This window comes from Carassius auratus, chromosome 30 (genome assembly GCF_003368295.1).
Source record: "Carassius auratus strain Wakin chromosome 30, ASM336829v1, whole genome shotgun sequence".
Lineage (NCBI taxonomy): Eukaryota > Metazoa > Chordata > Actinopteri > Cypriniformes > Cyprinidae > Carassius > Carassius auratus.
This window is the reverse complement of record NC_039272.1, coordinates 16,879,482-16,905,467: the sequence shown is the minus strand read 5'-3', so window position 1 is coordinate 16,905,467 and position 25,986 is coordinate 16,879,482. Positions and strand designations below refer to the sequence as shown.

At 36.2% G+C, this 25,986-nt stretch overlaps 1 protein-coding gene across 1 annotated transcript in view; it reads right to left on the bottom strand.

Annotated features, from left to right (window-relative positions):
* Window positions 1-21,685: 21,685 nt before the first annotated feature.
* Window positions 21,686-25,986, bottom strand: part of zmat4a (zinc finger, matrin-type 4a) — a 67,546-nt gene continuing 63,245 nt past the window's right edge. The window contains exon 7 of the mRNA XM_026211784.1: window positions 21,686-23,224. Coding sequence (XP_026067569.1) covers window positions 23,197-23,224 — 28 coding nt within the window. The 3' untranslated portion in view covers window positions 21,686-23,196. The remainder of the gene's footprint in view (window positions 23,225-25,986) is intronic.

Below are 25,986 nucleotides of genomic sequence, written 5' to 3'. Positions count from 1 at the left end.
AAGCTTTACTACTAGTTGTGGCGTTGTTACTGTTAACTAAATACATATACAATCTGAATTAAAAATAAATAATTATATATATATATATATATATAAATCTGATAATAATAGATAAAATAATAGATAAAAATAACAAATAAAAAACTGTACTAATCATGAAATAAAAATAAATTACAACTACTTGGATAGAGACAAAAGCACAAAACAAAATAGGTAAAATAAAACAAAAATGATAAACTACAATTAAAAAATATAAAAATAAAGGCTTATTCAAAATATTAATTAAAAACTATAGAAATAAAACTAACATTGTAATGGATGATATTAGTTAAAAATTAGTAGATGTACTAAAAGTCCTTAAGTGTAATAATGGAGTTTAGGATTTCACACATATCTTAAATTATCTTTATTTTTTTACTAAATAAACCAAGTGTTTCTCGCCTGTTATTCATAATAACAGCCCTGTTCTGATTACATAAGTCTTGAGTGCCTTGTTTCAGTAAGCTTTCTGTTTAGTGCCTGGGAGGGGTCCCAGCATAACAAAACCTTGACTTCTATTATTATACATAACATCAACAGAAAAGACCACACTGAAATGATCAAAACAACAGACGCAGCCCTAACCACCCAGTGAAGCTTCTTGAAGCCATCGGAGATCCAGGACATCTGGCTGTGTGTTTCTAAGCAGGAGTCATAGTATGAGTGAGTGCATGTGATCTGGGCCTGGCCTGCAAAAGAACCGGTTTCAAACCTGTTCAGCTTAACCGTAGCTATAAACCAGGTCAGTCCAGCGAGAGTAGAAGGGAGAGGACATGGGCTTAATGCTGCTGTCGTCTGGTATCTAAATCCATTAAGCAGCTGAGCTGTCCGAGCCGTGCACTGTCAACTCCACTTCACACCCAACCTGTGCTGCGCTGTGCACATGAAACACAGCTACACACACACCAGCGCCTCTTGATACATTTGACAAGCCTGTTTGATATTGCAAAATCTAAATTGTGAGACAGTCCAGCTTATAGATTTCCTCCAATCCCCTCTATGCTAGGGAAGTCTCCTCGTGACTGAAGCTTTAGGTCCTTACCTCAGGCTTTCTCCTCTTCCTACTGGAATCTGATTAGCTGGGTTGGAATAACCTCTCTGACTTTAAAAGACACTTAAGTAATAATTAGTATTATTATTACTTATCGGATGAGAACAAAACTTGAGATGCATAATGACATTAATGTCTTCTGTAGAGCTGCTTCATAGTTGAATCGACATTTTGATTTGGCGAACTGCAACATTGAACTGAAATGAACCAACGCTGAACTGACTAGAGCTGAATACTAACGCTTGTCTTGTTAGAGCTGCTTTACGGCAGAATTCGGATTTGTCTTATATATATGGCATCACTGATCATGTTCCTTTCCTATTTAATATTGTAAAGATGCTTTACAACAATCTCTACTGTATGAAACACTGTAAAAATAGGTGACTTGACTTTTACGCTGAGATTTTAGGATATAAATTTTACTGTAAACTCGACTAGAATTCGATTAGTGTAAACAAGTCTTATATCAAAAAGGCAAATTTGGTAGGTGTAATTGCACATTTGACAGAGTGGAAAATGGCTGTAAAGTAGAGCAAGGGTTACTTTGAATAAAATGTACTAATAAATTGAGATTTATAGTTGATAGAAATAATTTTTAATTAAAGTTAATTAAGTTAAAGTTGGATAGGAGGGACAGTCTTAACCCTGCCTTAACCCACATTAGTTCTTTCCTAAACATGCATTTGTCTCATACATCTCAGAATATGTTCGTCCACAGAACTTTAAGATCTTTCTTATCCATTACAAAAACAACAATAAAAATGTTAATACATAAACTGGACTCCACACAAACTTGAGCTAAGTGTAACTAAATCACCCCAAGGTCTATAGAGAGCAAGTAAAAAAAAGTTTGTTTAACAAAAGAGTGTGGCGGTGATCCAGCAGGGGCCAAAAATAGTGTCCTCAGATTATTTATCAAACTGTTCATCTGTTTTGTATAGTCTATTCAACTGAATGTGCCAAAATTACAAGTGCTATTTGTTTATGTAGACTTTGTAGAAGGTCAGCAGGCACGTGGCGTCTGCTAAGAACATCCAGAAAGCATGTCTTTCACTGTGTGTTTGTGTGTATGAAGAGGAGAAAGAAAGAATAAGCATGCATAGCTATAAGGTTAAGAATGTGCTCCCTAAATGTGTTTTTGTTGACCTGTAAAAGAGCATACACAAACAGAAAAGAAAGGAGGGAAGTCATTAATATTTTAGGCAGGCCGTCCAAAATAAGACTGATCTTTCATCTAATCGGCATGCATCTTTAGTCCTGAATGTTCATTAGTGTTTGTGTCAAAGTCAGTCAGTGCTGTTTCTGTTCTTTTGTTCTGCTATTCTTTTGACTGCAATCAAATGAAATAACACTTGCTGCTTCTTGACTCCTTTTGAGAAATGGTCAGGGGAGCCATCTAGTGGATGATCAGAACAATTTTGAATCAATAAGTACAGTATATGAAAATGTTTTACCTATTTGTTGTAAACTTTCAAAAATGATAAAAATGTTAACTGATAAAAATGCTGCAGTACTGCATCAGCAGTATTCTCCATTAGTATTTTACGAAGCTCTTTTATTGTATAAATTAGAGCAACTCCTTTTTTTGTGGTTGTAAAATAATGAAGTGTAAAGTTCCCTTTCACAAGATAATTTCTGACTAGAATTGATATCAATAAACAGGTGTTGATTATGTTTGTGATAGGCTAGTTTTGTCAGATCAAGGGTCATGTTTTATCTGGTAACCGTGCTCCAGCTAAATTAAGCTCTACGTTTAGATTATAACAAATATCTGTCCTAAGAAACAGAAAAGTAGATTTTAAATTGCCATTTCAAGGCAAAACAAAATAAAACTTTTCAAGGCACCATAGACATATACTATATTCTAAATGTAATGATGATCCCTGAAATAACTGGTTGCTAAAATAAATTGAAGGCTGACCTACAGTGTTGTTAAGGTTTGGCTTGTTAGCATTTATTTGTTAGCCCATGAAGATTTCTTGAGTGAAAAAAGTGAAAGGAATATAATTTTGCGTGTTATAGCGGCATCTAGTGTCTGGAGAATGTGACTGCACCCACTTGCTTAACAAAAGCTTGAGTATGGCATGGGATTTTGGGACCAACCTACTCAGTTTGCTTTAAATGCTGTGACGCCCTGAGTCATTTTTAGAGCAGAAAACAATAAGGAGATGAAGGTCAGTGGTCACTTAACATTAAATGTCAAAAATCCAGTCCACACGTCATAGTAACATAAACAGAAGTTTTATCCATCTTTGAATTTGACCTTAGCTCACTTCCAGCACTGCAGTAATGCAGTTCTTCAACCCCCACTCCATCTGTCTCCTACCATTAACCTCAGCTTCATTTTGCCCTCAGCAAACGAGACATAATTGTACATCCTCCCCCTGGTTCAGGTCACCTAATCAGGGCAGCACTCTAAAACCTCCCACATCTTCACATCTCTCTCTGCACAAAACAAGTGAGAAGACATGACTGCGTAAGTGGCCGGATTACAACAATCAATGACTGAACAGCAATGGAACAATTATGCAGTGACTTTTAAGGGTTGTCTTTTTAGTGCCTCTAGCTCAGACAACCGAAACCAATGGTTCTTGACAGTTTTGCTTCAGGACCCAGACTTTACATTTGACAAACTATGTTTATCCTTGTTGCACGTGAACCTGTATTTAGTTATCGGAGTTGTTATATTTATTTTTTTACATTGCTTATTTTTATTCATGGTTTTTAAGGATCAAGATGATGTCACATTAGTTTCTAAAAAAGTGATACATTTGATGATAGCTGATATGCCTATGTACATTTACATTGCATTAGAACTTCAAATTAGAAATTAGAAAACTATTAAAGCAGTACAACTGTCAACACTAGTTACAGAAAGAATTCAGCGTATTAGTAAAATTTCTGAAGCATCATGTGACCGAAGACTGAAATAATGGCTGCCAAAAACTCTACCAATTCAAACCTTTATATTATAAACATTATAGTAAACATTACAGCACAGTAATGCACATTTAACATTGTATTTTCCTGTCAGAACAGATCCACAACCTGTTTTTGACTGATATAAGAAATTTAAATTAAATTAAACTGAGTGCCACAAGGCAAATGTGTAATATCCAGGGCCTGATAACCATTAGCTATTAATCGTAAATTTTGGATAAAATTGTCTGCTCAATGCATACTGTAAGTTTAAGTCAGCCAGCATGGAGCATTCATACATCTAAGAATGGTATACATACAGCATGCATTCAGTATGTACTGTAAATGCAGTGTATTATTTATTTATTTATTCAATTTTTGTGGGGGAGCTTGCTTTAAATCATGAAACTCAATCAAACCTTGCACAGGGATGTGAGGTGAATGTAAAATGTGCTGCATTTAAAGCATCTGTACATGTATCCATTCACCTCTTCATTAATGTAACTTCCCTGATCATCACTTCTGCTGGTAAAAAGTGCCTAGGTGGGTAGAAGAATGAAGTTTGCACTTAGTTTTGAGGGGTAATTTTTCAGATAATAATCTAGTCTCCTGCTGATTAATTATAACAGTAATTCATCAGTACATTAGTTTCAGATTTTCCCTCTTGATCTTCAATTCGGCCTATTAAAATACCATTGCACAGGCAGGCAGATGAAGACTTTGTTCAGTTTGCATAGTGCTGGGGGATAATGTTTCAGATAATAATCTAGTCTCCTGTTGATTAATTATAAAAATAAGAGGATTTAATTTCAGACGCAGAATACCAGGATAAGTTCATGCCAGGAATAGAATTATTATTTATTTATTTTTTTTTACTGAGAATATGATTGCCTCAGGTTAGACTTAAGATTGTTGTTCATCATGCTTGAAACTCCTGTTTACCAGTAATAATTGAACAAGAATGTTTGATTTGTATTTTTCCCCAAACAAGTCCAAATTCAGATAGTATCTACTTGTAACCTCAGGACAGGAACTGGCTATTGGATTTCTGAGGGCTGAGGAAATGTCAGTTCAGTACATAGCTACTATAACAGTGTGTAACATTGTAGTTGTCTTCTCATTCCCTTCCTGTCTCACTACAGTACATGTTTCCAAAATGTCTGTGACAGTAGCTGCATTACCTCTAAGTCATCATCCTTTGAAAAGCAAACAATGTGTTGACAAAAAAATCATTACAGAAGCACTGTTTGCTTGTTCCTCTCCTGTGTATCAGTTTGTGGTAAAATCTGAGGCAGCCCAGAGGCAACAACAAACAGTCAAGACAGCAAATCTCAGAGGAAGAGAAAGTTGTTGACTCGAAATGTCTAAAATCATCACCTTTTGCTTGTACACTACTTTTACTAACTGTGTGACAGCCTTGTGCAATATATTATTCACGATCTGTCTGTCTGAGAGATGCCTTGTTTTGTGTGGCATTCATTGCTGTAGTTTTACAAACAAATCAGTACCCTACGATATCATTTATTACTCTTACTCAGCTTGTGACAATGAGACGCTTTGTTTAGCAGAGCAAATATTCATGCTTATATCAGAAGCATTGCAGACAGTTGTTAAATATAATATGCAGTTGCAACTGTTTTATCTTCTGATTTTCTAAAACAACACCGGTGCTGGCGCTGAGTTAATTTAGCACAGATGTCTCCCTTTAATAAAGATGACTATTTGATAGTAATATTATATGTGATGGCTGGGTGCCTTACATTAGCTTAAACTGACACAGTCTAAACATCTTTTAATATACTTGGGCATATTAACAAGCATATGCTTGCTCCTCTTTTGGGTTATAATGAAAGTTAAGATCAGTATTGCATTCTGTGAAGATCATGGTGCTTACACTGTATGTGGTGTTAAAACACCTCTGTGCCTGTCTTTCAGCTTTTGACATGCAACTTTTGATTTTCTGTGGTAAAACAGGCTACACTGATGAATAGCCTTAGCATGCTAGTATGGCAACATCAAAGGTTTTCTGTCATAGTTTCTTGACCTCTTGACTGACAGCAGAACTTTTCACCAGATCAATACTTTGTCATTGTATTTATCCTTGTCACTGCAGAAAATACATGCTGTGATGCAGTATATGAGTCAGCGACCCACTTTTATATTCAAGAGAATGATGTGCACATTATGGTCAATTCAAAATGCTATTAGAAATAAATGTGAGCATCCCAAAAGGATCATAAACTGTGGCAGAGAGAAGAAAGTAATTCAAATAGATTTGAATTCAAAATATATCTGAATAAATGAGCTTACTGAAGATGTGCTGAAACAGCCTGTACTGTACAAGATAGTTACAATTTAAAGGGTAGGCCACCCAAAAAAAGTTCCTTTCCTCTGCTGAACACAAAAGATGATATTTTATATTATTTTATATTATTTCTCTCTTCTGCTGAACACATAAAAATATATATTTGAAGATTGTGGGTCACCATACAGTTCTGGTCCCACATTCAAATCCAGGCCTAGCATTCATTTATTCATTCACATTTGATTTTTTCTGTTTGCTCTTATTTGATTCCATTTGATTTTATTTAGTAATCCAAGCAAAAGAGCAGCTTGACGTTTTGTTCCTTGGGTAAATATGAATTGAAAGTGACATTAGGATGGGTAAATTATGACAGAACAATTTGACCACCCCTCCCATAATAATAATAACAATTAATAATAATTTATATTTCATTATATATCCATCCCTCCTTCCTCCCTTCCCATTTATTCTATTCCATCTTTTTTATTCTATTCGGAATTATTTTATTTAATTTAATTCAATATTATTTTATTTTATTCAATATACAAGCAAAATGGCAACTAAACCTGACAGCCAGGGATCATAATGTATTCTTGTCACATTGGAAGGAGCAGCTTTGATATTTTTGTAACAAAAGATTAAAAAAATTATATGAATTGAGTATGACATGAAGGTGGGTGGGTGATGACAGAATTTTGAAGTGCAATAATGTTGTTGACTGATCAAATGTATGTTCTTTCTTTCTTTCTTTCTTTCTTTCTTTCTTTCTTTCTTTCTTTCTTTCTTTCTTTCTTTCTTTCTTTCTTTTTCTTTCTTTCTTTCTTTCTTTCTTTCCGTTATATTTTATAATGCCTATATATATATCTTATATATGTGGCCTAATGGTTAGAGAGTTGGACTTGTAACCTGAAGGTTGCAGGTTCGAGTCTCGGTGCTGGCAGGAGTTGTAGGTGGAGGGAGTGAATGAACAGCGCTCTCTTCCACCTTCAGTACCGATGGCTGAAGTGCCCTTGAGCAAGGCACTGAACCCCCAGTTGCTCCCTGGGTGCTGGAGCAAACAGCTGCCCACTGCTCCGTGTGTGTGTGCACGGTGTGTGTATTCCCTTCTCCCTGCTGTGTGTGTGCACTTGGATGGGTTAAATGCAGAGCACCAATTCCGAGTATTGGTTACCATACTTGGCAAATGTCATGGCCTATATCTTATATATTTTATTTTATATTATTTGATTATATTGCATTTTATTTAATTTTTTAAATTCCATTATATTTTATTTGACTAGATTTGATTTTATTCAGTAATTTAAGCAAAATTGCAACTAAACCATGGGTAAAAGTGATGAATTAAGTGTGACATGAGGGTGGGTAGACGATGACTTCATTTTTAGTGTAAAACAGAACAAATAAAGACTTTTTTTTACTGATAATTAATAATAACTTTAGCATAATAATATTACAATAATTATTCAACTTAACTTTGAAATATTTTAGGAAGTTGCATTTAAAATCCACTTCAAGTCGGTTTGAAAAGTCATGATGTTCTGGCCTGCTGCTGGCACTTTTGGAGTTAGTGTAAAATGCTCTGCTCAATGGGTTCCACTGAGAATAATGTGCAGAGCAGCCAGATGGGCCCCTACAGCACATAAATCAAGATTAATGGCCGTGCACTATTGACTGCCAGATCCATCCATTATTTAAATTTTGAAAAGCCACAAATCAATTGTCTCTATGTAGGGGGAGGGAAGATGCTTATACACCACACAAGCTTTTTATTCCTTTTGGATGTCTAACATTTCGACAAGATTTATTTACAGGATGCATAACATGACAGGAGTTCTGCTACTTTGCAGCAGAAAAAGGAAACACTTTCACTGCTTGTGAAAATGTGTGTCTCCCGCAAACTGTGCAATTGTGCAGGGGCTTTCTCTACTCTAATCTAATCTATAGGAATTTCATGACTGTACATTATATTGTAATTAGGTTTTACCTAGTAACTTTTAGATTACCTGACAAAAAATTTGTACATTATATACTTGCTGAAAATATTAAAATTTAAATGACCCTCAAAGGTACGGTACGTGCGTACACCCGTAAATCTCTAATGCTGTGTTTGAACCATAGTTAATCAATTATTTTAAAACCTGTATTATAGGTTTCATAGCCAAGCAAACTGCACTTTATTGCTCTCATGGTCATTTAAATCACTAATTCTGACTGTGGTGTGCTGTGTAAAACAGAACCATCTGAAGAGAGAATGTGCATGCAATCAAAGGCAGAAATTGCTATTCCAAGAACTATGAGTCAAGCAAAGGTGAAAAAAAGAGAAAAACCTGTGGACTAACACTTGTGTTTTTGCTTCACCATCTCATTTAGCACACTTGGTAGATTATGCTGAATCTTCAAAACTTGATTAGGATGCATGTGACACAACATTTCTCATCTTGATCTGCACTGCAGTCGCTCTGCTTTTCTTCTTCTCTCTCACTGCAACTATTAATTTCACAGTCTGTGTAGATAAAAAAAAAAACCTAATAAAATAAATAAAATGGAGTATCTCTCCTCTTCTCAGCAGTGCATGTGACTAGTTAGTGATCAAACACGTATGCTAGAAAGGAAACTGGACTGTTTCTCATTGAATATGCAGTCCTCAGGAATATATAATCGGGGGCTACTGGTCTCAAAGGGGGGTCTGACTGAACATTCTCTTTAATGTCTGTTTGTAATTCGCTTGTATGGACATTGAAGATTGACTCAATGTCATTAGCTGATGCATATTTCCTTTTTTTTTTTTTTTTTGGTGCATGGAGTTTCATCTAACATTAAGAACTGCACTCGCTTCAACTTCCTATTCATACTGCAGAAAATATTAACATTTAAACAGAAAGACACTTATTAAAGACTAGTTCAGACATATCTGGCATGTGCTGGTGTTGTGTTGGTCTAGTCATAGCTGGTTGACCAAGGAAGTCTTGCTAGTTAAGCTGATTAAATAGCTTGTGGAGGCAATCAGCACACCAGCATCCCGTACTGGTGTTTTTTCTCAGGGTCGTTGGTCTCCTTTCCCTTCATGTTCTCAGGGATTGAATTTAAATGCTGTTTTCTTTATAAATTTCCCCCTCAGCATGTATAATTGTATTTCAATTACTCAGGCCTTGAGATCAATGGAAAGGTGTTTTAAGTCGCAGCCTTTGAAGTGAGAGCTCAGATATGTGGGTATCAGCGCAGTCCCGTTAGAATTTAATAACCCCACCTTTCCTGGAAGAGAGAAATGAGAGAAACATCGGCCTAGAATAATGGAGCACTACTGCAGGGATCTTTGAGACTCAACATACAGTACTGTCCCCAAAGACTAACAGCACAGCAGAATATGACTTTACATTCAATCTCTCGCAGAAAAATGGATTGTATCTGCTTTGCCTTACTGGGAATACTGTTTTCTTGCATTTTATATGGGCTTTTGTATTAAATGCACTTCATTTAAATTAGATTTAGGCTATTTTTTTTTTTTTCAGTTTAGATGCAATCATTGTTTGTTTGTATCTTGCATTTCACGCTTTAACTTCCTTGTTCTTTTTTTTTAAGAAAAAGGCAATGCTTTATTTTATAACATTTGCATTATATGGTACGACTTTACAATTTTATTCTGTTCGTTAACATTAATGCATTAGGTCTCATGAACTGAAAATGAACAATACTTCTACTGCATTTATTAATCTTGATGTTAATTTTACATATATGTTTCATGTTGTATAAATTAGCATGTAACATATAGCATATAATTCATGAACATTATTGTAAAGTGCTACCCATTAACTTGCATGAAATCCTGATAGTGCCGGTTTAGTTTATAGTGTCACCGACATAAAACACTGTTGTAAAGCGACATTGTTTAAAATAAAGCATTTTAGGTTTACGATTAAAACTGGATGAGGAAGTGAGGGGTTGTAGGTAATGGAACTTTAACCGACCTCTTCAAGTGTGACATATTGAAGGTCAGCGCACATAAAATTTCTCAAGCACAATTTTTGAAGGGGACACAAATAATCCAGCTCAAATTTTACTTGTAAGGATATGTACTGTATACGCAGAGGAAAGCCTTACTATTAGAGTAGCATGGAGACCATGCCAAATTAGACAACTTTAAGCCGTTGTGGTCACGCCAACAGCGTGTCAGCGCTTGTGTCCGTTATAGAAATTACTATCCATCACAGTGTTTTCCAGTGCAATTGGGCTACTTTATCACTGTTGTCACGGGTTGTTTTTCATGTCAGCGGGTTAAAGCGACCCAAATAACGTTTATTTAACGTATAGTTCATGCTAGTTTTAGGTTTGTTTTGATTAGCAATTTGGATGGGTTTTGTTGTGAAAACCTGGCAACCCTTTCTGCCATGCAGGTTATGTTATTATTATTGCTAACATAGCGGAGTCATCGAAAAAATACATTGGCATCATGTATTAAAGAGAAAATAATCACTTAATTCGATGTTTAAGTGAATAAAATGTCCTTGACAGCCTTTACTTACTGGAGATCCACAACTATTGACTTCTCTCTCACCTGACTTGTGTGTGTAGGTAAAGTAAAAGAGGAAAGCAGGCATTTGGACCAAAGCACTTTGAGGCAAGGGAGGGGAGACTCAAAATGTTTCTAAACTTAAAACACGTTTGCCCCATTTGTGTTGTTTTACAACTTTGTTATTTACAATACACAGCGTGGTTTTTAATCATAGTTTTAGTCCGGACAACCCTCAGACAACCCACCCACCCCCCACCCCCCGGGATTTCCGCCTATGCCCCTGCTCCACCTCCCTTATTCACGTTTCCCAAAAGAAAACATTTCCCAAAGTTCACAGACAAAATTGCATTCACAGCAAACATTTACGTGAATCAATATAATTCCTTCATACTAATTTAAGAGTTTAGGAGGATTTTCTCACAGTTACCTCTCAGTTTAAGTGTGTGGATCAGCTGAGCCATGCCCTCCATACTTGTATAGGTCATCATGAATGTTTGATGCAATTATCTACTAGCAAGAAGGAATGGGAGTGCAAGGAATAGTCAAGTCCCAAATGTCGTGATTCCACTGTGAGAAGAGCCTGGACAGAGCTTCCATCTGAAGCCTGCTGAGAGAACCTGTCACCTTTCCAACAAGTTTTAATTCACACCACTGTGAATGTTACTGAGAGAAGGAAAACCAAAGCTAAGAAAGAAATAAAGATGTTTTTCTATTTACATCACCATATTTGCTTCCTGTGCCACATGGTGCTGCCAGTCAGTGAAATCTAGTACACAGACAAGATAAAAACATCCAGTTTGTTTCATAATGTGTTTTAAAGTGTGATTTATACTGTAGTAATTGCCGAATCACTCAGCTGCTGTCAGATCTCTGCACTGATTGATCTCAGATAGGATTAATGGAATTGTCTGCTTGCAAATAAAGTGTCTCTCTAGCTTCATCTCATTTATTATCACTCTGCACTGCTTCTTCTAAACTGCCAGAAGTTTCTTTGTCATAAATCAGTTTGTGTTTACATTGGCCAGATGAGTCATTTTAAATAAGTAGACATTTACTGGAAAATTAATAGGTTTCGGGTAACACCATCACTAGGTATAATCTGGTAAAAATGATCACGGAGGCATCTATAAAAACAACATTATCTTAATCACTGGCAATAAACTTTAGTACATGGGTGCACTGATGATGCAGGAATTATTTATATTATTTGACTCTTTCTAAATGTATATTATTTGACTCTTTCTTCACCTCTGTCTCATCACACACAAAAAAAGCTTCACATCTTTTAAACTGCAGTGAGGGAAAACCCCCACCAATGTCAGATCACCACCACAATGGCACATACAGTACTAGCTTCCTGGCATTATAACTCATTACAACACTGTCTTTTTCTGACACAAAACTGCCTGACAGGCTGTGCAAAGGAAAGGCTGACATAAATGTCATTCAGAACAATTACTGAAACAACCTTCACATCAAATAGAGCTAGGAGTGGCTGAGTGGCCCTGACCAGCTACGACCCATTGCATAACAGCATCCTAGGGCCTACAGCTCTTTTAATGTTAGGAAAAGAAAGAGAGACAAAAAGACAGAAGGAAAGATAAGGAAATTAGAAAACTTATATATATATATTTTTTTTTAAGCTAGATTTATACATTTTCTCTGTTTAGGAAATTAAATAGTAAATGGTTGATTGACTGCTAGAGAAAACTAGTATTTGCATTCTTCTGTATTCTTACATGCATTCTTATTTAAGGATCCCTGGCATCAAAGGATTTGAAAACCCGTCTTAATTGTTTCTGATCTCTTCTTAATATGTTTTGTTTTGTTTTTTAAAAACAAACAATACATTGTAACTTGACCATTTAGCTAAATCTGATATTTTGTTTCAACTGCAATAAGATCCACCAACAGGTTCTATATAGACCTGGGCCTCAGCTATGTAATGTAGCAAACTTAATAAGAGTCAGTGTTCATCTATTCTCCTCTCACATCTAAAGACCACCTGATACTTGACAGGGCCTGTTCAAAGGGTCCAATAGCTCATATCAGCTATCCAGCATGCCAGCCGGTCAACTAGAAGCATGTCGACATGTTCCTTCCACATCACTGCTGGGGACAGTAACACAGCACCAATGCTGAGAGGAATAACTGGGCTCTGGAGCCTTTGTCCTGTATTATCCAAAGGTTATGTTATGACCTCGTTCTCTTAAAGCACACGTGACTTTAAAATACATCTGAAACAAGCGAATAACAAGCAGTTGTAGGCTAAATGATACCAAAACTTTCAAACTGCTAAAGACAAGCTTGGTCATTAATCTATTATTTGTTCTATTATTTGTATTATTATTTAATAAATAATATTGTATATAAATAATAGTTTTTATTGATAGTATTTAGTTTTGAGAAACGTTCATGATGGTGATTTTAGTTACGTATTCCACCATTTTTTAGTTTTAATGCTGAGTGACATTGAAAGAGACTGATACAGGGTTGTAATCAAGGAAGTTATTTTTACTTTTAACAACATCTTGTAAGATGCAGCCAACAAATCCACCAAGCAGTGCTGTGATCAGAAATTACCATAAAAAGATGAAAGGATGGTATGAAAAAGATATCGCTTTTCTTAGCGGACCATTCGAGAGACACTCAGAGCTAATGGCAAATTTCCAAACATCTGGAAGATGGATCCAACTGAATTTCTTGTGGCTCTGTTTAGTGTCTTTTTTACGGGTTTAATTGCACAACCTATGTAACCCATTTAAACATATGTCAATGTCTTGATTATCACCATATGAAATTGTTTAGGTTTAGAAGTAAATTTGTTGTAGATTCTTTTGTTTTTGCCTCTTGACAGAATTAAAAAGAGTTAACATTAAAAACATTGTTGTCAACAGCTTAGCATCTTTGTGAAAATTAAGATAAGGAGAAAGCTCACTATACTGATAACCAGTCTGATTACATTTAACAGTATTGTCCTGGACTGTGATACATTTAGTCATAGACTAAATCAATCACAACTCCAAGTGAAACAAGCCATTATATTAGCCTCCGTTATTTGAACAGATAGAAGCTCCTTTCCCATAATGGTTCAATATTGCAGTGGAGGAAAGAGGGCTGATGTAAAGCTGCAGTCTGAAAAGAAAGTTGCAGGGAGGACTGAAGTGAGACATGAATGTGAATGGATGTGACCTAAATCCATTACAATAACACGCTGTAAAATAAATCTGTATCTCATAAATGTATTTCATGTATCTCATAATGTGGCTCCTTAATGGCCCATGTCCTCCCTCTTATTGCTGATGCTGGATCCTACTGAAAAAAAAAAAACAGAGACCGTGTACAGAGACACTCACTGCTGAGTGGAAAAGTAACAACCATTTGAGAGCAAACCCAGCCAAATGCAACCACCCTCTTTCAATCATAATGCAATTAGAGGAGATTTATTTCTTTTTGATATGAAACATGTTAATGGGGCCATTATTTGTTATGCATCAGTTAAATGGCTTTTAATAACTAAAGCATGAGCATATGGCATCTTAATTTCAGTGAAATTCAGTTTGTGGAATTCATAATCACCCGGCCAACATGACACACTATAATAACATATTTTTGTGTCACCATACATATTTACAGTATCTGTAGATTACTGGAGAGAATCCAGATGTGAATGAAGGGCTGTGAACCACGGTATGAGTCTGGTAGAGATGGAGCATCTGTTTTAAATTAATGGTAGATTTCATATTAATGAAAATTTCCTCTTTCTCTGAAGACATATGCAAATCTTGCCCTGATATGATGAGGCGCAGGTTTATTCACAGAATATTATATGCTGGTAGTGAAATTACAGCAGGTCAGGTGTAGCTGATGCTGACTACTTCTATTATTCATGAAAATGTTCAATTTTAAAATGTTAATCCCGGTGGGCATTTGAGTGTCCAGCTGGGATAATTTACAAAAACTGCAAATGTCCTTCACCAAGGTCAAAAGCCCTCTATAGAGAATGCTAAGCCAAATATAATTTTACATTATACATTTATATACTGTCTGTGTGTGTCCTATTAATGTATGTAAAAATACATCCCACACAAATGTTTCAAAGCTCTGCCTGGGCTGCCTGCAACCAACCTTTCCAAAGGAGCTGAAGTCAAACAAGTTACACACACTGTATCTAATTTAACTCAATAAACCAACATTATGCCATAATGTTTGGTAAAAATACTCCAAATTAGTCTTTAATAACGCTTCCTACAGTAGAAAAATCCATCCTTTGTAGTCCTCTCACATTCAAAATCCACTGACATACAGTATTTGTTTGTAACTGTTTGTAACTGTTTTTGCTTGTAAACTGTGTTTGATCTGTCCATATTTCTCTCCTGATTCAGATGAGACAACTTTTCATTGAACAAAGCAATATTAGAGGGCACGTATTCAAGCCAGAAGCAACTTTTTAAGTTAGGAATGTCCTAATGATTGATTTGTTTCTTACAAACACGCAGCTTTTCATTTTTCACAAGATGTTGTCACGTGGATTGCTTGTGAATTTTTGTGATGTTTTTATTAGACTCGTTTTGATGGTACCCATTCATTGCAGAGGATCCATTGGTGAGCAAGTGATGTAATGATGAATTTATCCAGATCTGTTCCAATGAACAAACAAACTCATCTACATCTTGGATGGCCTGAGAATGAGTAAATTTTTAGCAAATTATCATTTTTGGGTGAAGTACTCCTTTAAGGCTTTGTGACAGTATAACTAGATGGAGGTGTGATAGAGAAGATGCACTAGATATATATGTGCATGAGAAATTACAGTTTTTGCAGCATACACTATACTAGGATTTTTCTGATGTAAGTAGACCTTCATTTTGCTGAAAAATAATGATTTATTGTGTCTCAAAGATTCATGACTTAAGGAATATGAGTGAATTATTAAAGTCTACAAAACCTTTGTTCTGTTACCCAGTGCTCGATGTTCATCTAAGCACATACAGTAGATGCATTAAAGTATTGAAAAAAATACAGATAAAGTGAAGTGGAATTAAAAATATAGGCTATGCTTTTAGATATGTAAAGTTCTGAACACCAGCACAGCACAAGCAGCTCGAGCTGACAGCTGAAACTTGCACATAAATGATGCTGTGCAGAATTATGGCCTTCATAAATTGAAAAATTAAAGGTTGCGATTGTATTTTACCTTTAGGTGACTCTGTTCTTGAATGCTAAGAGTGGAATACTTAAGCAGACAGATAGCTTGACCTTGATTTGAGGCCTCTATTATACTCCTGCAATAACAGCTTGTGAAATGTCTTGTGCTCTTCTTCAATTAATCCTGATATAAACTGGGATATATTATACAGAGATCCACTGCAGCTTGAGTTTGTGTAAGACTGATCCAGCAGGGATGATGGAAAGGGCAATGAGGAGAAGGAAGAGCAGTTGCAGTCTGTAGTAGCTGCTGGCCTTCGAACTACTGAATAATGGATGAATGGATTTATTTATTCTCTAAAGCTTGAAGAAAAGTTTCATAGACTAAGCTGAATGTTTTTCACTAAGTGATTATGAGTGAGTAATGCGAGTTATGAAATCAGTGCAGAGGAAAGAATTCTGGATCATTTTAGGGTTTTGCACTCATGATTTATTTGGTAGCGCTGAACTTCTGTGGACTGCCAGTGTAGTATGGTCTGCACAGCAATTAAAACATTTTTCAACCAGAGTTAAAATATGGTCAACCATAGTTACTTCTTCCGTACGCTAAAATTCAAATGATGAAATCATGTTGACTATGTTAAAAACATTTCCATAAACTGCAATACTGTAATTAAAAGAAAGAATAACCGAAATAATAAAATAATCAGCAAAATACAGTAATTTTATTTACTATTTTAGTTAGCAACACATAGTGGTTTGTTCCAGAATTAGTGTTTTGAGTATATCTATTGCGTAAATGATTCACTCGTAAAGACTGGATATGCACACATCCCTACAACATAGAAGGTAAAAAAGGGGGTGTTTTGTATTTTTACAACACCATATGCAAACTGTACATGGATGACCAACTATCAGCAAAATTACAAAATGTGCATCCAGTGCATCACTTTACCATCCAATGAGGCCACAGGAGAGTTGTGAATGGCAGTAAACACCACAGGTCATGTAATAACGACAGCTTGATGGATTTCATCTGGATGTCATTTGTACCACATACACATTCATACTATAAAACATACATTTTATGGACGAATCGGTTTAATGAGTAACTCCTATTTAGGACCGAAACAAATTTATTACTAATATGTGAAGTAATTGTACAAATTTAACACAAATAGTTAAATCTTCATGTTTTTCAGACATGCTTTCTTGTTCTCCATCACAAGTAGCTAAAAGTGAACACATGATTGGTTCTTCATTTGCATAATTTAGCAATTCAGCTTCGTAATGTTGTTGTGCAGAGCATTTCATCCTGAATAAACTGTGGTCTGGTGGAGCATTAAAAAGATTATTAATGCATGTTAGAAAGCCACAGAACAAAATATCTGCTACTCAGGGCAATTTAGTTCCCTGTGCTTCCTCACATTACGAAATAACTACCTTGTTGATGGTTTTTGGAGTTACGGACAGTCATGGAAAACCTTGGGGGAACGGGGTTAAACTAAGTCTCCTGAAGGCGACCCTGAGCTGAGTATATTGGTGCCAGGGTGAACGTCTCTGGCTCTCAGGAGCTGTGTGATGCTGACTGGCACAACAGCAGCAGAAACATTGCTCCGGTTTAGCCTCTGACTGCCGGCTCTGGCTGGTGGTGGTGAACTAACATACACTGACAGACATTCCACCCCCTCTGCCCACAGCATAGTAATGTCAGAGATGAGAGAGAGAGAGAGAGATTGAGCTGTTTACAAACACACACTCTAAAAGCAAATAACCACTATACTGCCGCAAAGGATAGAACCGCACAGGGGCAATGTGGGAGACTGTCCGGATGGATGTACCTTGACAACCTGGACGTCTCCCACTGGCTAAAGCCGGGGCTTCAGACATGCTAGACCTAACTGGAACAGACAGCAGCTAATCTATTCCGCTCTTTCCTCTTTTATAAACCTACTCTATATGACTCATTCCATTTACGCTCTGTGATTACGTATGAGCATTATGGTTCGTTGTTAAGCATGATTTCCGTGTAGGAACAATCAAAACCAATTTTTCTGGATAAGATGTGGGCGTCAATAAGTATCAGGTGTCTTGTCGGAGTCTTAAGGCAGTTTACATGATTGGACCAATGAAGTTTCCTATTCTGTATGGAGATTATCTACAAATATGCTTTTTTGAAACTTTTTTTCTGAAATTGGTTAATGATCACGCAACACGGTTAATAAATATATATATATATATATATATATATATAGTTATATATAGTAATTTTTCATCATTTTAATAATTGTGTTATTTAGATGTTTTATTTTAAATCTAATAATTTTAATTTGACTTTTTTATGATTTCATTAAATATAAGCTCTTTTTATCTTTGCAACCCCCTGCAGTTCCCTCACAACCCCTCTGGGTTTTATTCATAATGAATTTATGCATAAAGGGAAAAAAATATTAATGAATAATTAAAAACTAGATTCATGTTCATTTCTGATGGCTTGGATTTTTCAGAAACTTTTTAGGGAAAAAAATGAATTTTAATAGCATTAAAGTTTTAAATGGAAATTGTAATTTACAGTGGAAACAAGATTCCAAAATTATTATTTTTAATTTATATTTACCGTTAGTTTTCACCTGACCAAAGAATGATCTTTTTCAAGTTTATTTTTCTATTTGCTAGAAATATTTTTATTTTACAATAAATAAAATAGCGCTTTTCACAGTACAAATGGTTGCAAAGCAGCGTTACAGAAAATAACGTTTATACAATATATTGAGTAGTAGCTTATCAGTGGTGACTGTCAGTTAATGTACATATGGCCGAAATTTATGGAAAAATCAATTAAAGACGTAATCTAACAGACAATCAACACTATTAACACCAATTATTATATGTTGCAATCAAACATAGCAAAATTAGGTATAATCATAAGTGACTTCCATCACCTGGTATCTCAGGCCATTCTTGTTGCTATGCACCAGCAGACACTTTGGGTCTTGTTTTCAAACTACCTGCTCACATGCAGTTATTTGGTAGTGAAAAACCATCTTATGGTTTTGGAAGATTGTTTACATTATGCACATCTACACAGTCACAGGCATTCACTGTTGACTTGCTTTGACTTCCTGTTATTTGTTAGCTCTACACAATGTGGATATCCTATGAAAACACATATGTGGAAAAACAGATACTCCGATTGATACAGGCCTCCTATGGATCTGCTTTTCCAGCACAAGTGCAAAGAAGAGGTTCTTGGAGCAATGGATTATTTATGGCTTTGGTGAAATGCGGTCTATGGGGTCTAAAAGGCACTTACAGTCTTGTTCAAAATAATAGCAGTACAATGTGACTAACCAGAATAATCAAGGTTTTTAGTATATTTTTTATTGCTACGTGGCAAACAAGTTACCAGTAGGTTCAGTAGATTGTCAGAAAACAAACAAGACCCAGCATTCATGATATGCACGCTCTTAAGGCTGTGCAATTGGGCAATTAGTTGAAAGGGGTGTGTTCAAAAAAATAGCAGTGTCTACCTTTGACTGTACAAACTCAAAACTATTTTGTACAAACATTTTTTTTTTTTCTGGGATTTAGCAATCCTGTGAATCACTAAACTAATATTTAGTTGTATGACCACAGTTTTTTAAAACCGCTTGACATCTGTGTGGCATGGAGTCAACCAACTTGTGGCACCTCTCAGCTGTTATTCCACTCCATGATTCTTTAACAACATTCCACAATTCATTCACATTTCTTGGTTTTGCTTCAGAAACAGCATTTTTGATATCACCCCACAAGTTCTCAATTGGATTAAGGTCTGGAGATTGGGCTGGCCACTCCATAACATTAATTTTGTTGGTTTGGAACCAAGACTTTGCCCGTTTACTAGTGTGTTTTGGGTCATTGTCTTGTTGAAACAACCATTTCAAGGGCATGTCCTCTTCAGCATAGGGCAACATGACCTCTTCAAGTATTTTAACATATGCAAACTGATCCATGATCCCTGGTATGCGATAAATAGGCCCAACACCATAGTAGGAGAAACATGCCCATATCATGATGCTTGCACCTCCATGCTTCACTGTCTTCACTGTGTACTGTGGCTTGAATTCAGAGTTTGGGGGTCGTCTCACAAACTGCCTGTGGCCCTTGGACCCAAAAAGAACAATTTTACTCTCATCAGTCCACAAAATGTTCCTCCATTTCTCTTTAGGCCAGTTGATGTGTTCTTTGGCAAATTGTAACCTCTTCTGCACATGCCTTTTTTTTAACAGAGGGACTTTGCGGGGGATTCTTGAAAATAGATTAGCTTCACACAGACGTCTTCTAACTGTCACAGTACTTACAGGTAACTCCAGACTGTCTTTGATCATCCTGGAGGTGATCATTGGCTGAGCCTTTGCCATTCTGGTTATTCTTCTATCCATTTTGATGGTTGTCTTCCGTTTTCTTCCACGTCTCTCTGGTTTTGCTCTCCATTTTAAGGCATTGGAGATCATTTTAGCTGAACAGCCTATCATTTTTTGCACCTCTTTATAGGTTTTCCCCTCTCTAATCAACTTTTTAATCAAAGTACGCTGTTCTTCTGAACAATGTCTTGAACGACCCATTTTCCTCAGCTTTCAAATGCATGTTCAACAAGTGTTGGCTTCATCCTTAAATAGGGGCCACCTGATTCACACCTGTTTCTTCACAAAATTGATGACCTCAGTGATTGAATGCCACACTGCTATTTTTTTGAACACACCCCTTTCAACTAATTCAACTAATTGCCCAATTGCACAGCCTTAAGAGCGTGCATATCATGAATGCTGGGTCTCATTTGTTTTCTGAGAATCTACTGAACCTACTGGTAACTTGTTTGCCACGTAGCAATAAAAAAATATACGAAAAACCTTGATTATTCTGGTTAGTCACATTGTACTGCTATTATTTTGAACAAGACTGTACCTGTATACCAAAAATAACAATCGGGCAGACTTAGATAGCTCTGTACACCTGAGTGAGACTGAAAGTCAGGCCAGTCACAGCAGGACTCTTTTGGGATGGACATGGCTGCTTTCTTACACACTGTCATTCTACTTTAACATCTTCACACAGTCAGTTCACTTTTGGGAGAATTCTCCATTAATATTCCATTATAAAAATTTCCTCATGAGCAGAATTAATGACTTGGGCCTTCTGATGAGGTGCTGCCATTGCCGGCATCACTTAATTAGAATAATTTATCTCTACGGGTCAGAATGCATGAAAGGGGGGCACAGCATTGGAATGTTTCATTAGAAAAGTTCATTAACAGATAAATAGCTTTGACTCGCAAAGAGTCTGAAGGTGGAGAGGTGCTTGGAATGAACATGGCTGTCTGAATATCGGTCCTTTGAGAGGAAAAGGAGGATAGAAAAGAGTAGCAGCTGATTGTTTTTTATTATCAAAGGTAAAGTATCGGAAGCAGAGCGGGGTTCTGGCAGGCAATTTCATGTCATGCTGCAGGATAATTAGTGTCAAAAATGGGACGTCTAAATGTTAATTACATTTGATGAAGGCTTATGCTCGCTGCAGAGTGAATTATGAACCTGTGCCACTCCTTGCTGCTCAAATTGGGAAATAATGATGTCCCACCGAGAAATAAACCACTGAGCATATCTACTGTGCATTACATAACAAAAGAGGTTAGAAATCAAAACAGTGTAACGGAAGTGATTTGAAGTGCCTTTTATTTTTGTTTCAGACACCGTTGATCACACGACCCAGAGCACAAAGAGGGAGAGAACAGGAAGTTGCTCTCTTAAAGGGAACACACACTAGTTCCAATGAAACAATGCATAAATTGATACTTCCATCTTTGTGAAAGAGCGGTGATTGTTTGTGCACTGAATTGCTCTTATATTAAAACCTCAATATACATTATGACCGATTAAGTCCGACCACACTTGGCTAAATATGTCATGTTTAGATCTAAAGATCTGGCCTTGATAAAAATGTTTTAAGAGTCATTTAAGAGATTTTGCTATTTCTTGATTGTAAGAAAGAATAAACATTGTCATCTTTCTGTAATAAGGACCATTATCACTAAAGAATTAACCCTGTCTGGTGTCTTTATCACTTTAAAAGAGTTTGTTTTGTGATAATGACGATGTAACTGTACTTACATCAACATGTTTTTGTTTTGAGGTGATCTGGGTTGAAATAACTCTATATTTCTCACTTGTAGAGACAATAAAGAAACAGACTATGAGCACAGAGCAAAGAATACCTAAATGAATGGACAATATGCAGAAATATTTGACATTGGAATGCAAAAACTGACTAATCAGAATTAAGTATTTCATAGAGCTGTGCAATAAAAGGTCATAAATTCAGTTTTAAAGTAAATCTTCCAATTGTTACTTTAACAGATAAAAATACAGGTAGTGCAAATGAATAATGACCTTTGAATAACTATATTATATTTTAAAATACCTTTTTAAAGGATTAGCTGCTTGATCTTCTGAAGACTTGTATGACTTCATTCTGTTCAAAACGTCAAAAATGTATTAAAAACCAGAGCAGAAATCTGAATAGGCTCACATTAGCTTACAAATATTCTCAAGCGCCCATTCATCATCTACAGATCACACATACACACGACAAACACATCTAATACATTTTGTTTCATTAGAACCCTTCCCCAAACGCCCATATTAATAGACCAAAAACACATAGATATTTGTATAACGTGTATTGTTTGCACACAAACAACAAATAGTGCATTAAAAATGAGAGACATATAGAGTGCAATCTCTTTTTATGCTAAACTCTGTTATGTTTTTAACTATTAATTTGGCAGATTTTGGACAAATATTGCTTAGCTGAGAAAGTGACAATGAATACAGTATTCAGTCATGCACACAACAACTGACTGAGATTAGCTATATAAACTTCTGGCGTGAAAACAGAATAAGTAGCGGATGGGTGCCACTGGATGAAGTCACATCTCCTCAGAGATTCAGAGTCTGATGTCTGTGTTCGAGTCATGAGGAGGAGAGCTGCTGTAGAGGAAGGGTTCAGGATGACTAAAGGCTGACTTTAAGAGGATCTTCTTTTGCAGTCAAGTCGAGAGTAAGACAACAGCGTCGGTAGGAGAGAGAGAGAGAGAGAAAGGGAGGACAGAATAGAGGCAGAAAATCCTGGGCAAGCTGATCACAGCTTGTCTGACATCAATCCAATCATCTTGTTTTTCCTGTTGGTTCACTGGACACACAGCTGATTTTTTAGGCTGGAAAGAGAAAAAGAAGTTTCAGAAGATCAGGTGATCCAATAGGATTCTATGGTCACTGCAGCTGAGAACCACTTCAATGTAGAAACATTTAAATGTTCACTAAGCCTGTCATTTCATCCGAAAACCTTTCAGGGGTTGAAGTGGAATGGTGTTTAATCCGGTGTCTCTATCTGATAGGTTTAAAAGTTAAAGTCTAAAGTCAAAACACTGTAAATGTACTCCACACTCCACACAGAAGAACCCATCCATTTCCCCCTTTAATGACAGGGCTGTAAAAAATTTGGCTTGAACAAAAGATGATAATGTGTTTTGTAGACACATGAGGGTGTTATGCCATTACACATAGCCATAACTCTGACTTTAATGCTCTACACCAATGCAGCTATAGAGAAAAACAGGTTGAGATCTCACAGTAAAAGATAAAAGGGAAATTATGCTTGAGGCCTGTAATTTGCCAGCAGAATCATTTCTATATCTTGTAAACCATGTTAAAATCACGTTAAATATTTACACTGAAATATTGATAAGTGACTATCGCCCTTGCAAAAGAAAAATCTTCAGAAGGTACACAGTGGAAAATTGCTGTTATTTGTCTTGTGGTTGTCAGTAAATATTCTATGGCTTTGAACTGATTTTGTACCTGGTAAAAACTCACGGATGGTCAACAACTCACGGAATGAAGTTATTGCATGTTGTCTTCTAGTATTCTTGCAAGTTTCAGGTGTCTATAAAATATGACAATATATTTCATTTTCCGGATAATTCAAGGGTTCTTAAAGACAAGGCTCGAAGAACATTCCTTAAAGAGACCTGAGGGCACTGTTGATTTAACTAGCAAGAACAAGACGCTGTTATCTACAGTACCCAGATGTTGCTTACAACAGGTTGTCACTCTAAACTCACTAAACAAGATAAAGGCTTGGTCAGCAAGCTTAAGCGAAGTGATAATGAGCTGTAAAAGCTATGGAGGTGGTATAACAAAACAGAGGAATTCAGAGGTATAAAACTATTATTAAATCATATCAAGAGCCCTTTTTAACCTTAAATTCAGACTGCTTTTAATCAGCCTTGACATTGTGCATCTCTAACAGTGTGGATTAATAAATGGTTTTATTTGTTTTGAGACAATGACCCTAAATAGGCTACTAGATCATATGAACACTGGAGTAGCCCCAGAACATGCTACGATAATCCACATAATTTTCTGACATCAATCCAACTGAAAATCTGTATTTTGTAATTATAACTAATTTTTTCAGCTCTCAAGGCATCAAGGAGGTTAAATGAGAGACTTGCACTGTATGTGATATATAATCATGAACCAAAGTATGGCAGGTGAAATGCATTTGATGAAGAATTTTTATTGTTGCTCATTAGGTTAAATTAAGCACATGGTTAGAGTGGCACTGGAACTGATTGCATAGAGCAATAACAGCGCCAGTTATAGCACTTCAGGCTTTAATTACAACCTTAATCTTTGATGCACCATTGTTGCAGCCAACGTAATCCAAAGAACGGCCACAAAACCCTGCGAAAACACCACTTCATGTGACATTTCGAAGGACTGTGCTGAGGTTCAGGTCACTTGATACAGTGAGAGCGAGAGGACTGTTTATCTTTGCCATAATGAAATACCCCAGATGCCTCTTCAAAGGACAATTTGCATTTCAGGCCCTCAGCACTAAAATCATCCTTCAATTCCAAATGCCAGGCCTCAGAGGGTTATTCACATAAATTCTGCAGTACAAAATCTTTTTAAACCAGCCCAGCAAAATCTAGAAAGACCTCGCCACCACCTACAGTACTGTACTTATCCTATACTTACTTTATATATATATATATATATATATATATATATATATATATTATATATATATTATACTTATATTAGTTTCTATCGCCATCTGTGGTTGAAGCGTTTTATTCATCAGCTCTTCTGCATGGATGATCTGGTGGTTTGAGGTACACACATGATTGCCTGTGCTCAACATATCAGAGCAGATTTGTCATTTTACACCAAGACCCACTGACTTTAAGAAGAAAGTCAGTCCTAAAAGACTTGGATGTGAAAAATGTTGCCTGAGCAAGTAACATAAGCTGCCAGTACTCACTCGATAATAAAAAAAAATATTTTCACCTCAAAAACGCATGTAGTGTGCATTTAATGTACAACAAAGTTAAACCCTGGATAGGCAATGGTCTCAATGGAACTTGTCGATAAAGTAAAAAAAAAAAGCAAGATCAAACAGATTGTGATCACTCACAGGTGTATATTTATCCAGTTGCTGGGGCAGTTCAGAGCCCATGTGTATTTCGATGTGTTTTTATTAGTTTTTATTGCAATTTGCTTTTTTACCAGCAGCCAAAAAATCCAAGCAATCAAATCTCGTTGTTGCATTTTTCACAAAAAGTTTCACAAAAGTAAGCTTTATCTTACTTTCAATGTTTCTGATTACTTAACAGGTCAAGCTCACAAACTGACGTTTACTCAGCAGAAATCATATAGGCCTTGCTTCATCATAAGGTTGTCATACAGCGTTTGACTTGTTGCCACTCCACTTAAAATAGCTGTATCAAACATGCCATCCGTTGTTAATAATTTAGTGCTGACATCCCAAATTAAGCCAAAAGAAGTAGCCTGGAGCAAAATTTTACATAATAATCTTCACAGTTTTAGATCCCACGTTCAAATGAAATTGTTGTTGCCAAACCAACGCTGACCTCCATCCACCTCCTCCCTCCCACCTTCCATTCACTCC